The 14,985-nt window shown below is 42.5% G+C and overlaps 1 protein-coding gene across 2 annotated transcripts in view; it reads left to right on the top strand.

Moving 5' to 3' along the window:
• The window catches only part of ppip5k2 (diphosphoinositol pentakisphosphate kinase 2), a 139,358-nt gene that overhangs the window by 57,699 nt on the left and 66,674 nt on the right, over positions 1 to 14,985 (top strand). For both annotated transcript variants that reach the window (XM_080189064.1, XM_080189063.1), the window contains exons 16-20: positions 1,087 to 1,269; positions 4,274 to 4,415; positions 4,827 to 5,050; positions 5,871 to 5,998; positions 8,309 to 8,423. In XM_080189064.1, the coding sequence (XP_080045190.1) occupies positions 1,087 to 1,269; positions 4,274 to 4,415; positions 4,827 to 5,050; positions 5,871 to 5,998; positions 8,309 to 8,423 (792 nt within the window). The remainder of the gene's footprint in view (positions 1 to 1,086; positions 1,270 to 4,273; positions 4,416 to 4,826; positions 5,051 to 5,870; positions 5,999 to 8,308; positions 8,424 to 14,985) is intronic.

Raw genomic sequence — 14,985 nt, 5'->3', positions numbered from 1 at the left:
CATTTTTTGTGGTGTCACATTCCATTTTGACGTACATACTCACACATACTAAGGATTTAAACAGTAATTACATGAAAATGTTTTGTACTGTTGCCATTGCATTGTAAAAGTATCCACAGAAATCTTTGTATTTTGCCATCATCACAAACTTAGTGAAAGGCAAGTAATAATTTGGACCAAGATTCTCTTGATACAGCCTGAGGTTTCTCCAATTTGAATCAGTGTTTTTCTTGCTTTCATGGCATGCCTCGGTTATGTTCCTGTTTTTTGTCTCTCCCACCCTTTCCCTTTTAACCTAGCATGTCCCCAATTCTCACCCACTGTAAAGAAATTTACTCCAGAAGATTTTCAATTAGTTGCTTCCTTTCATAACAGTGACAACACTACAGAAATACTTCATTGGTTGTAAAGCACTTTAAGACGTTGTGTGGTCAAGAAAGGCACTCTGTAAATGTAACATTTTTCCTTTTATTGAAAAGCCCAAGATATATTGATATTTCGTAATTTTTTTTCTCTGATACTGTGGATCAGCCTTGTGGCTCTGATTGCAAACAGATGTCAGCTCAAGGTACACATCAAATTGAAAGAGCACTATAATAACCATTTTACTTACTCATTGGTTTAGAACAGTACATTTTGGACATTATTTTTCCTTCTGAGAAAATTTGAATGACTGAAGTTATTTTTTAATAAATGTTTGCCAGGTCAGTTATAAAATGAAATGAAACAAGGCAGAATATTTTGCATCAACATTTGTAAAATAAGATTTGATTAAATATGGAGCCACATCTGTTATCCTGGCAAAATTAATGATCAGTTATTTAGCTGATACAGACTTCAAATTGATTGGCATAATTTTATTTTAAAACTCAAAGTAATATGAACCATGTGTTCTCAAAACACAATGTCAAAATAACTGATCAGAAACAGAAGGTAAATTTTAGGTAGTGTCCAGTTCTGCTGTTTATGGTAATTTCTCTTGAGAATAAAAACATTATTCTAAAGTGCTGCTGTAAATAATATAAAATGAGATGGATTTGTTTGTGTGAAATGCTACCTAAACTTATGTTGACTATTTACAACTAGGGATTGCTAGCTCTGGAAGGGGAACTAACCCCAATTCTTGTACAGATGGTTAAAAGTGCTAACATGAATGGCTTGCTAGACAGTGTCAGTGATTCCTTGAGTAGTTGCCAGCAGCGGGTTAAAGCTCGGCTTCATGAGATCCTACAGAAAGATAGAGACTTCACCACTGAAGATTATGAAAAGGTGGGTATTGGCTTCTTTCTGTTCTAATAATTGTGTTCTTATTTTGTGATTTTATTTGTAAAGTTAATTTTAAAAATGTTTTTGCTTTGGCCATCAAATTGTACTGATGCCATACTGATAACATTCTTCCACAACAATACTTGATTGAGTTAGAGTTGAAGTGTTGCATGCTTCCCATTAGTATGACAAACTCTCATCACACCAACAAAACAACTACTTGTATTTATCCAGTGTTTTTGATGTAGAAAACATTTCAAAGTATTTAATAGGCACATGATCAATGAAATGGGTACTAAACTAAGGATGGAGATATTAGGAAGGTTGACTAAAAGTTTAGTCTTAATGATGGGTTCAAAGGTGGGTCAGAATGTGACATAGAGAACTGTAATGAAAATGAAACAGAGGTGAAAGAGTTTAAGGGAAGTAACTATAGAGCTTCAAACACTCACTCTTGTAGTGGCAGAGCAGGCAGAAAAATCCTCATTACAGTTGTTCAAGCTGTAAACATTTGAGATGGATAAATAGCAGGATAAAGGGCTGTAGCGAAAAGGCAGGGAAGTGGAGTTAGGATGATATGCCATAATGTTGTAGAATGGCAGTGTTGTATCTGTTAATTCTCAGATACTTTTGACCAGTTTGCTTACTCCAAGGTTTTACCCCGGATTTAATTTCACAGTAAATATACTCGTTCTGAATGACAAGTGGTGGCACAATGGTTAGCACTGCTGCCTCACAGTGCTAGGGACCCAAGTTCGATTCCCGGCTTGGTTCACTGTCAAAGAATCATAGAATCCCTACATTGCAGAAGGAGGCCATTTGGCACATCGAGTCTGCACTGACAACAATCCCACCGAGGTCCTATCCCCATAACCCACATACTTACATTGCTAATCCCTCTAGTCTATGCATCCCAGGACACTAAGGGGCAAATTAGCATGACCAATGCACCTAACCCACACCCTTTGGACTGCAGAAGGAAACCGGAGCACCTGGAGGAAACCCAAGCAGGCACTTCTTTCCTAATTCCAGCCCCTTTTCTGGACCATAGATAGGCTAACTCCATGCACCTATGGTTAGTGTACGCCCACCGATCACTAGTGAGGGTCGCCCTTAGGGAGCAGTAATCAGAGCTCCCATTATCTTTCCTGTACACCACTCTTTGGTTATTATACCCACAGGTGATACTCTTATTGGGGTGTATCCATAGGATTGCCTGCATCTGCTGGGGTGAACTACATATGTCCGGGATATTGTAGGCTGCTCTTCTGGTCTTTGGTTGAGGCGGTGTTTGTGGTTCGGTCTGAGACGAGGAGTCCCAGATAGCAGAGAAGTATGTAGTTCATTCTGAGGGAGATCTAGGTAGCACCTGTTAATTCTTATTAATATCTGATTTTCTTATCGATTTCATTAAAAGAATGTCGTATGACTCCCCTCCTTTGGAAGAAAAAGAAATAAGTAAATGAATAATGAAGGCCCAGTAGTGTCATACGAAGGGTTGGTCAGCAATCAGTGTTTAATGGGGTTGAGTGGGGCAAGGAGTTTGCAGAGCGTGAAAATCAAATGTTGGTGTGTGGCATGTGTCCTTGTTGGAGGACCATGGCACAGTATAACAATAGATTCCTCATCCCACAACCAAATGTGTGTGGGAAGATTATGGCACAGTATAATATGGGCAGATGAGAAGCCCTCTTCAATTGGGTGATGTGTGGAGTGGACGGATAAAACTATTTACAATCTGGACTGCGATGTCCTGATTCTTTCTCAGTGAAGGGAACCTACGTGGGCGGGCTTTGGCTGCCAGGTACCCACTGTGATGCCACCTCTGATAGTGAGCGCCGGATCAAATGGTTCTGGGAGTCCCAGTACTGGGGCACCATAGGGGGTAAGGTTTACGGGGTGCCCCATCCTTTTGGTCGCGGTCCCCTGGGTGGCGTGGGGCGGTGGCAGCGGCGTTGGTGCATATCTGGAGTTGGTTTATCTCGCTCCCTGCACCTGGGGTGGGAATATATCGGGGTTCTGCACGGGGCTGCGGTCTTCTGTATTGATGATTGGCAGGGGTATATGGGGATGAGTTTCCCTGCCCCCTGTTTCCACCTCCCTCTTCGTTACACCAAACCAGGGCCAGGTCTGTGTGGATCAGGTTCATCATTTCGTGTTTTGTGGGCTTGGAGGTGCCTGTTTGTTTGACTTCCCGTTCCCACACGTGAGTCATTTTGCGGATGGCCCAGGCTTCTGTGTGTGTATTATCATCGGGATCAAAATTCTCACAGGCTTTCTGACTGCCCTCGGCAATGTGTGCTATCAGGGTCCGGATCCATGTGGACCAGTGGTGTGCATTTAATTGGACTTGATTTAATTGGCTGAAAACCGCAACAAATTGTTTCCATAGTCAGCCAGCATAGGTTTTCGGGTGCCCCCTCTCTTTTGTTGGCAGTTGTTTAAGCCTTGTATCGGGTCATCCCTATTGTAGCCTATGGCAGCCAAAACGGCTGCCTTCATTCCTGATAGGGTTCCCCGGGCCATGTGTTGGGGTTTGGGTAGGGTGGAACAGATAGCAGGACTTAAACATAACAGAATAAGTTTAACTTCTTCTGCCTCGTCTGCGACGGTGAGCCTCCCCTCTGGCCAGTAATTAATCAGTTCAAAGTTAAAAACAGCCTAGTGGGTGTTCTTCACTGGAACAGGCTTCTGCTCACCATTTGACCCTGACATTAAGTCCTTAAGGCTGCAGAAAAATCCTTCCCTAGAAGTCAGCATCATGACTGTTCTCTGCACTGTCCCCACAGCTAGAATGGTTCTTTGTGGCTTAGTCATCAGAAATGGAGCCCATTTTATTTCTTTTTCTTTTATCTCCTCTTTCTAAAACCGCTTTATTTTTTGCCCTTTTGTTCTCTTTCTTCCTTCCCAAAGACAAGACAGTGTATTTAACTAATATATGTTGTTTCTGAATTATTTAATGTTTATTGTGAATGTTTTCTTTCTCTAACACTTTTGTCTTTTGCAGCTTGCCCCAACAAAAAACACTTCTATAATTAAGTCAATGCAATTGATTAAAAACCCTGTTAAGACCTGTGATAAGGTTTACGCCCTGATTCAGAGCCTGACATCTCAAATTAGACAAAGGATGGAAGATCCCAAATCAGCTGGTAAAGTATTTCATTTATATATGGACCAAAAAAGGAATGCAAGCTGTGCATTGGCAAAGATATAGGACAGATGAAATGAGAGAGCAACACTGTAGCAGATGGTAATATATAATGTGAAGTTGTTCATTTTGGTAAGAAGAATAGAAATGCAGAGTATTTGTTATGAGGCGTGAAACTTTTAAGTGTTAATGTACAAAGGGACTTTGATGTACTTCCTCAGGGAGCATAAAATTTACATGCAGGTCCAACAAGCAATTAGGAAGGCAAATAGCTAGAACTTGAGCCTCGATGTTGAATTTCTAAAAAATAATTTTGCTCTTGTGTGATTGAGCACATTCCCTATATGGCTGAATATTTTTAAATCCAAGTTAAACCTTTTGACTAAGAAATAAGTGCTTTCTTTGTATATAGATATTCAGCTTTACCATAGTGAATCACTTGAATTGATGCTGCGAAGATGGGCTAAATTAGAAAAGGACGTCAAAACGAAGAATGAGCGTTATGATATTAGCAAAATTCCTGACATCTATGACTGCATAAAGTATGATGTTCAGCACAACAGTTCCCTACAACTCGAGAACACTATGGAACTATATCAGTTATCAAAGTCATTGGCTGACATTGTGATACCTCAGGTAATAAGACTCATTGGAACCTATTTCGGCCTCCTTCATTCCTGTATGAAGAAGATGTGATAATGTTTTTTCCCTTTAGTTTTATTTTTGCTTTGTTCTCTTCTGATGGGTCATCTACTTTTTGTGAGACCTTGCTTTGTATCAGTTGACTCCCATATTTTCCCATGTCCCATGAATTGACTACGCTGCAGATAATTGGATATAAAGTGCCTTGAAATGTCCTAAGGTTGCAATGAGTTGTTATTTAAATACAAGTTACTTAGTAATTAATTGCGGCTGTTTACTGCAGTTATAGAAGATATATTCTCTGCTTCTCATTTTTCTTGTGAAGCGTACTGGTTCAGCAGTTCTTTAAAATACAGTGTAGAAAGGGGAAAGTAATTTGTGCACTACACCATAGAATCATAGAACCCTACAGTGCAGAAAGAGGCCATTCGGTCCATCGAGTCTACACTGACCACCATCCCACCCAGGCCCTATCCACATATCCCTACATATTTTACCCGCTAATCCTTCTAACCTACACATTAGATATGTGGAATTAAAATATGTCCAATAGGTGTAAGGTATCTGAGTTGTAAAGGTGATTGATTGTACCATCACTCTACCTTCTCATTCGTACTGACTTTTCTGAAATTGCATTGTCATGTATGTTTCTACAGCCTCATTTTCTTCAAATTGTGGTACAAATTGAGGAAGTCTGAATTAAACTTTAAAGAGGAAGGAAACAAATGGAATAATACAATAAATTTCAAGTTGTCAACATATTTTTAAAAATATACATTTCTTGATTTTACTAATGAATAATTTAAATTTTTAGGAATATGGCATCACCAAGGCTGAGAAGATGAATATTGCCAAAGGATACTGTACTCCTTTGATAAGGAAAATTCGTTCTGACTTGCAAAGGACTCAAGATGATGATACTGTTAACAAACTCCATCCGCTGTAAGGGCTTACATATTCTTTAAGACATTGAATAACAGTTTCTTCATTTTCATATTCTGCAAGTGCAATAACCTATGTTCTTGATATAAGTGCTCAAACTGTCTTGTTTACTTTGTTAATACAGTGAACACTCAACCATTAGATTAATTTTTATATTTGTCCAAGTGAGCAAGGGCACTAGTGTTATAGTTAGTTGTACCCAACAATTACAGAAGGGTAGTAACTTTATCTTGAAGAGGATTCGTGCTGGGCATCAGCCACTTAGAATCTATATTAATGACTTAAATGAAAAGCCAAAGAGTAATGTATCTAAGTTTGCTGAGAATGAATATCTAGGTGGGAGTCAACTTGTGAGGAGCACACAGACTGCTGAGAAATATAGAATCTTAAGAGCCATGATTGAATGGCAGAGCAATCTCCATGGGCTGAATGACCTAATTCTGCTCCTATGCCTTACGGTCTAAGTTCAGTGATTGGGCAACAAGATGGAAGTGAAGTATAATATAGGTAAGTGTGAATGGTCATCAGAATGCTTTTAAAGGGCACAAATTTTGTAAATGTTGATGTTCAAAGAGACTTGACTGTACTTGTACAAGGAGTATAGCAAGCAACTCAAATGCAAGTGACATGTAAGGTGAAATGCAAGTGAAATGGTGACATGCAAGTGAAATGCAAGGTTCACCATGGTAGGCTTCTGCAGAAAATGCAGATGTATGGGATTGGGGGTGATCTAGGGAATTGGATCAGGAATTGGCTAGCGGATAGGAGACAGAGGGTGGTGGTTGATGGTAAATATTCATCATGGAGTTCGGTTACGAGTGGTGTGCCTCAGGGATCTGTTTTGGGGCCACTGCTGTTTGTAATTTTTATTAATGATCTGGATGAGGGTATAGTTGGGTGGATTAGTAAATTTGCTGATGACACCAAAGTCGGAGGTGTGGTAGATAGTGAGGAAGGGTGTCATAGTTTGCAGGAAGACTTAGACAGGTTGCAGAGCTGGGCCGAGAGGTGGCGGATGGAGTTTAATGCGGAGAAGTGTGAGGTAATTCACTTTGGTAGGAATAACAGATGTGTCGAGTATAGGGCTAACGGGAGGACTTTGAATAGTGTGGATGAGCAGAGGGATCTAGGTGTATGTGTACATAGATCCCTGAAAGTTGGGAATCAAGTAGATAAGGTTGTTAAGAAGGCATACGGTGTCTTGGCGTTTATTGGTAGGGGGATTGAATTTAGGAGTCGCAGCGTTATGTTGCAACTGTACACAACTCTGGTGCGGCCGCACTTGGAGTATTGTGTGCAGTTCTGGCCCCACATTACAGGAAGGATGTGGAGGCTTTGGAGAGGGTGCAGAGGAGGTTTACCAGGATGTTGCCTGGTATGGAGGGGAGGTCCTATGAGGAGAGGCTGAGGGATTTGGGGTTGTTTTCGCTGGAAAGAAGGCGGCTAAGAGGGGATCTTATTGAAACATATAAGATGATTAGAGGTTTAGATAGGGTGGATAGTGATAGCCTTTTTCCTCAGATGGAGAAATCTAGCACGAGGGGGCATGGCTTTAAATTAAGGGGGGGGTAGTTATAGGACGGATGTCAGGGGTAGGTTCTTTACCCAGAGGGTGGTGAGGGATTGGAATGCCCTGCCTGCTGCAGTGGTAAATGCGCCTAGTTTGGGGGCGTTTAAGAGATCCGTGGATAGGTTTATGGACGAAAAGGGATTGGTTTAGGTTAGTGGGTCATTGTTTTGTAACTGGTCGGCGCAACATCGTGGGCCGAAGGGCCTGTTCTGCGCTGTTATGTTCTATGTTCTATGTTGGCCTTTATTGCAAGAGGATTAGAATACAATAATAAAGCAGTCTTGGTACAACTATTATGGGACTACACCTGGATTCTTCTGTGCAATTTTGATCTTGCTATTTAGGGAAGGACATACGTGTACAGTGAAGGTCCATTCAATTGGTCCCTGGGGTGAGACAGTTGTCCTATAGTGAGTGGCTGAGTAAACTGTGTCTATATTATCTACTGTTTCAAAAAATGAGATGATCCCATTGAAAAATAAGGCAGTAAAGGAACGTAGGGTAGGTGTTGAGACATTGATTATGCTGCTGAATTTTTAGAACAAGCGGTCACAGTTTCAGAATGACCAGGATGGAAGAAATTAAGGGCAATAAATTTGATGCCAGAAGATGAACGAAGAATTACTTTCTGATAAGGGGATAATAATTTTCTTTCATAATCCACGTAAAATCAATTTTATAATGTACTGTTCAAAATATTTTATGCAATTTTATTACAATATTACACCCATTTTTTCCAGATACTCAAGAGGAGTCTTGTCTCCAGAGCGACACGTTCGTACTAGGTTGTACTTTACCAGTGAAAGCCATGTACACTCACTCCTCTCTATATTGCGCTATGGAGCCCTCTGTAACGTAAGTATTGGCGGCAGTACTGGTAGGTGACTGCAAATTCATACCAGTGATTAAGTTGGATACTTTTTCATTGATTACAAAATGCAATTTATATTTGCAAGTAGTCAAATGCATTTCAATGTGTAACACCAATTTGTAGCTTGCAGGAAGAAGAGCTGCTTCCTACCGGAGCTGGTGACCAAAAATTACTGCTGCTGTCAACTTATTTACGCAGGGACTCTTAAAGGACCCACAGTCAGCACAAACAAATGCGGGTGACTGTTGACTTGTTCGCCAGGACTGACACACGTCAGTCATTGCATTCTAATTGCGAGGGCACTTGGGTTTATGGCTCTGTCCAGCTGCCCATGGGTGCAGAGCATCATTGATTGCATTCTGTAGCAATCAAGATACGCCCAGATTAACCAGGAGAGTTCATCCAGCACAAAAGCTTCCATTCTGTCAGTGCGCAGCTGAGATAGAACCCCGTCATTGGTGCAGCTGCCATGATGCTTTTGTCTTGCAGCCCAACACCAACCCTGTCCTCAGCTGGCTGCTTGGAGACAAGTGATACCTACTTAAAATGTGGTTGAAATCGATGATGAATCCAGCTAATGAGGCTCAAAAGCAGCATAAAAGTATATGAAATACTACATGTATCATCAAACAAATTATCATGCTGAAGATGCATTTCAGTTGCCTAGGCAGATTTGAGCTCTTCTTTAGTACACAACAGCCAGGATCCCTACTGTGGAGAAAAGTACATGCAATTATGGTTGTCATGCTTGATGCTCCATGCAGTTGGCCACTCTTTCCATGGAAGAAGGCATTATTGTAAAGGTCTATGACATCTTGCCTCTTGTGCTTATAATTACTCATCCAGTCTCTTCATTTGTGCGCAATACACTTGGAATGCTTGCCACTACATTGGACATTTGCTGCTGCTCAACAAGTACCTTCTTCAAACTTCACTAAGCTTTTGATGGAGAATTCTGTACCCTTCAATGCGTACCTTCCAATGCTGTCCCTGAATGCTTTTTCTCAATTGTGAAAACCCAATTTCTCTCCAATTTGTTCCAAGCAGTTGCTTCCAGTCTGTTCGGTGCGTGCCATTTCCAGTCCCAACCCTGTTTTACGTTGCACAATTTAAGTCATTCCGCTTTAATGTCATGGATACAATACAGCCAGTTTGCACACGTAGTGTTGAAATTTCCATTTTAGCATTATTTCTTGCCAAGCCAACATAATGCATATGATCCTTTTGCCAATTTGGAGCAGGGTCTCTTGCTCGCCAACCCACCTGCTTGTTGACTCTCCCAAGCCCTCACCCACAACGAGTATTTGAGAGGGGGAAGCAATGAGTGAGAAAGAGCTAGGGATATGGAGAACAGGATGGTTAGTGTGGTGTGGAAACAGCAGAGAGGGAGAATTTATGATCAAGGGACGTAGCGAATGGATGGGAAATACGTATTTCTTTTAAAAATAAAATTTAAAAAATATTTCTTTAACAAATATAGGGATTTAGGAATATACAATATTTCAACTTGGAGGGTATACTACTCTACTTCTTTTGATGAGCAACATTCTACAGAACCCAACTACAGCTTTTATCTGTTTATAATGGGAAACTCTGATTCATTTAAAGTTGCACTTTTCATGAGTGCAATTACAATGTTAAGAGGGGCATTATTATGATATTATCAGAATTGTATGCTGGCATGATCCCACCTCATACAGCTTGTGTCAACCTGACACATCTTACGTGCTCTGCTGGCAACCTGCTTGCCAGGGTTGACAAACCAATTGTGATAAAAGTGCAAGTATCAAACATTTTGTCAGGAGAATGCAATGTTAATGTTGTATGGCATCCATGCAGCATCTGCCATTTGTGAACTCATTGGAGATGAGTACATTGCAGGCAGCCAAATCAGTAATGAAAGTTCCATGCAATCTGCATATTAAAGCTGTAAAATAATTTTTGCAGACATCTTTAATGTCTCCCTATACTGATCTGTGGTCCCTACCTGCTTCAAGAAGATGACCATCATCCCTGTACCAAAGAAAAGCCAGGCAGCATGCCTTAAAACTACCGCCCAGTGGCTCTCTCATCCATCATTATGAACTGCTTCAAAAGGTTAGTCATGGCACAGATCAACTTAGAACTCCCAACAATTTGCCTATCACTGCAACTGGTCCACTGTAGACACCATCTCCCTAGCCCTACACTCATCCCTGGATAACAAAGGCATTTATGTCCGACTCCTATTTATTGACGACAGCTCAGCCTTCAACACCATTATTCCCTCAAAACTCATCTCCAAACTCCATGGCCAGTGGCTTGGCTTCTCTCTGTGTGACTGGATCCTAGACTTCCTGACTCTCAGTCCACAATCAGTAAGAATAAGCAACGACACCTTCTCCATGATTATCCTCAACACCGGTGCCCACAAGGCTCTGTCCTCAGCCCCTTGCTATATTCCTTAACACTTATGATCATGTGGTCAAATTCTGCTCCAACTCTATTTTCAAGTTTTTGGGTGGGTTGGACTCAAACAATGATGAGATGGAGTACAGAAAACAGAGAATTTGATGAACTGATGCAATGACAATAATCTCTCTCTCAATGTCAGTAAAACAAAGGAAATAGTCATTGACTACAGGAAGTGTAGTGGAGGACATGTCCCTGTCTACATCAATGGTGATGAAGTGGAAATGGTTGAGAGCTTCAAGTGTTCTTGGTGTTCTGGTTGCCAACAACCTGTCCTCGTCTCTCCACGCCAGTGCTATAGTTAAGAAAGCCCATCAATGCCTTTACTTTCTCAGGCGGCTAAGGAAAATTGGCATGTCTGCTACGACTCACCAATTTTTAAAAATGCACCACAGAAAGCATCCTTTCGGGATGTATCACTGCTTGGTATGGCTCCTGCTATGACAAAGACCACAAGTAACGATAAAGGTTTATGAACGTAGCCCAGTCAATCACGCAAACCAGCCTCCCATCCATTGACTCCGTCTATACTTTCCGCAGTCTCAAAAGCAGCCAACATAATCAAGGATCTCACACACCCTGGACATACTCTTGTCCACCTTCTTCTGTCAGGAAAAAGATGCAAAACTCTGAGATCACATAGCAACCAACTCAAGAACAGCTTCTTCCCTGCTGCCATCAGACTTTTGAATGGACCTACCTTGTATTAACTTGATCTTTCTCTACATCCTCGTTATGATTGTAACACCCTATTTTGCACCCTCTCCTTCTCCCCTATGTACTCTATGAATGGTATGCTTTGTCTGTATAGTGTCAGAAACGTTATTTTTCACTGTGTACCAATATATGTGACAATAAACTGAGCAAGTCTGAAGTCATCCTCAGGCAGAGCTTTGCAGTTCTAAGGAGGAGGCTGCTGTCTCAGATGGTAGCAGAGGTGAAGAAATGACTGCCATTTCCTTCACCCTTATGTCATCCATTTCATCCTGGCCTATTTGCACTATTCGTTTTCACTGTAAACACAGTGAATGCTGTTGGCTGCTTTTCAGTAACATTCAAGCGAAATACAGCGGGGTTGATTCTCCCAGCACATTGTGGTGCTCTCAGTTCCATGCCAGAAATCAGCAGGAGTGTTTCATTCCAGCAGGATTTAAAACAGCTCCCCACTAATGGAGAGTTGGCGGTCCGACCCCACTGGAGCGAAGGGAGACCATGGAGACCCCCAGGGAGTGGGGTGCCTCCTGGATATTGCTGGTTTGGTAGTGGCAGCTTGGCTCCCCTAACACGGCCCAAGGGGCAGTGCCAACAAGGAACCAGGCAATGCTGAGGGATTGGGGCCTAATGAGGAGCAGGGCCTCTTGGGGCAATTGATGGGGGTAGGGGGTTCTGCTGCCACTTGGCACTTTGATCAGTGACTGTCTAAATGCTTTTTAAAAGACAAAATTGTACCCGATTCTACTAATACCACTGGCAGCTTGTTCCCGACACTCACCACCCCCTGTATGGAAAACATTGCTCTTCTGGAACCCTTTTGTATCTCTCCTTTCTCACCTTAAACCTATGCTGTCTAGTTATAGACTCCCCTACTTTTGGGAAAAGATATTGACTATCTAGCAGATCTGTGTCCCTCATTTTATAGACCTTTATAAGATCATCCCTAAGCCTCCTACACTCCAGAGGAAAAAGTCCCAGTCTGTCCAGCCTCTCCTTATAACTCAAACCATTAAGTCCCAGTAGCATTCTGGTAAATATTTTCTACACTCTTTCTAGTTTAATAATATCCTTTCTATAACAGAGCATCAGGACTGTACACAGTATTTCAAGTGTGGCCTTACTAATGTCTTGAAAACTTCAACAAGACTTCCCAACTCCTGTATCCAATGTTCTGACCAATGAAACCAGGTATGCTGAATGCCTTCTTCACCACCCTGTCCACCTGTGACTCCACTTTCAAGGAGCTATGAGCCTATACTCCTAGATCTCTTTGTTCTATAACTCTCCCAAATGCCGTACCATTAACCGAGTAAGTCTTGCCCTGGTTCGGTCTACCAAAATGCAACATCTCGCCTTTATCTAAAATTCCATCTGCCATTCATCAGCCCACTGGCCCAATTGATCGAGATCTTGTTACAATCCTAGATAACCATCTTCACTGTCCAGTATGCCCCCAATCTTGGTGTCATCTGCAAACTTACTAACCATGCCTCATAAATTCTCATCCAAATCATTAATATAAATGACAAATAACAGTGGACCCAGCACACCGCTGGTCACAGGCCTTGAGTTTGAACAATCACCCTCTGTCTTCTGTCATCAAACCAAGTTTGTATCCAGTTGGTGACCTGATTCTGAATCCCGTGAGATTTAACCCCATGCAACAATCTACCACGCTTAAAGGCTGTGCTAAATCCATGTAAACAATATCAACTGTGTTGTCCTCATCTACCTTTTTGGTTACCCCTTCAAAAAACGCAATCAAATTAATTGAAAATATATTTGCTTAGGAAGGATAATCTAGTTATAACTAGTCATAAGCTTTGGCTACATCCTTAATTTAAGAAAGATTCCCAGAGTGACACATGCAATCTTATGTTTTGAAGTAACAGAATTTATTGAGGGGACCCCCCCCCCCCAACCAATGAGTGCCTGTGTTTTCACCCCATAACTCTTGGTTCATGGTGACAATGTTTTAAGTTAAAATCTGACAAGAAGTAGCATTGCTCAGCTTGAGAAAGCAGCCAATGATGATAAATTGCTCTTATATTATTGTTGATTGACTTTACTAACCCACATCCCAAAGCTTACTCGATGGGCCTGATTTTACTACTGCATCACGCCCATTTTCAGGCGCGAAACCATAGTAAAGTCGAGTGTGAGACCATTAACGCAACCCGCGCCCATGTCCAAACAGAGCGCCATGAATGTGGCGATCCGTTTCACACCCAAAACAGGCACAGTGGCAATTTAAATGCATTTGCCCAATTTCATCAGAATTTCCCCCTTTACCACCACGTTTGCTAATCCGGAACCGCGCCGCAGTGGACCTGCTAAATAAAAGTCTGAATTGGGTGCTTCAGCTGCTAAAGAGTGCGTTCAGAGCTTCCAACGGCCCACTGACTCATCAGTGGTAGAGGGGAGGGGCAGGCAAGTCAGATCATTCTCTGGCTGTTGGGGGGAGGGGAGGGGAGAGTGAGGCCAGATCGTTGTATTTTTGTGGGGGGGGGAGGGGTGGCGAGGAGGAGGAGGAGGGTCAGATGTATCCCTGGTGGGGGTGGGGAGGGGAGCGCGGATCATTGGGGGGATGGAAGGCTGATCATTGTCGGGTGGGGAGGGAGGAGGGGGCGGTTCCCCTTGGGAGTGGGGGGTGAGTGAGGCCAGACCATTCTCTTGGAAGTGAGATGGGGGAGTGAGGCCAGATCATTGTCTGGGGGGTTGGGGGTAAGATGCATCTCTGGTTGGGAGGGGAGGCCCGATTGCTCACTGGTTTTGGGGGGCGGGGGGGGGCAGATGGACCTCTGGTGGGAGGCAGGGTCAGGGGGCATCTGCTGCCACTCTGCAGGCGATCGGTGGGGGAGAGGGGACAGAGGTGGCGATCGGTCTGGGTAGTGGGGGGCGGGTGTTGATAAGGGGGACAGTGATGTGTGTGGGTAGTTTGGGGGGGTGTGGATAAGGGGGACAGTGATGTCTATGGGGCCATTGCTGCCACTTTTCGCTCCCGGGCCGCTTTCTCCGCTTTGTGCGGCCCAGGAGCGATCTGACACTGACGCGCTTTTTCAAATTTTTTCTAACTGCGCACGCACAGCTCAGAGCTCCAATCATTCCAGGCGCGCTAAGCCCCGCCCACAACGCGAATGAGACCCGTGATTTTTTGTTCAGGCTGAGTGCATATGGGGACGTTTGAAAGCAGTTTCTAAGTTGGATCTGCATTCTAAGTCAGATTCAGCACTTAGAATGAAAATGGTAAAATCGGGCCCTATTTGTATCATGGAATTTGACTTGTAGTTCACACATTCTGTTAAAATGCCATTTATTGTTTGCTGTGTGAGAATTGCATTGATGAAATAGTTTGAAGCATAGAATTTCAAGGATAAATAA

Source organism: Carcharhinus amblyrhynchos, chromosome 5 (genome assembly GCF_965287045.1).
Source record: "Carcharhinus amblyrhynchos chromosome 5, sCarAmb.v2.hapA, whole genome shotgun sequence".
Lineage (NCBI taxonomy): Eukaryota > Metazoa > Chordata > Chondrichthyes > Carcharhiniformes > Carcharhinidae > Carcharhinus > Carcharhinus amblyrhynchos.
Note: the sequence above shows the minus strand (reverse complement) of the source record. Positions and strands in the feature narration are given on the sequence as shown.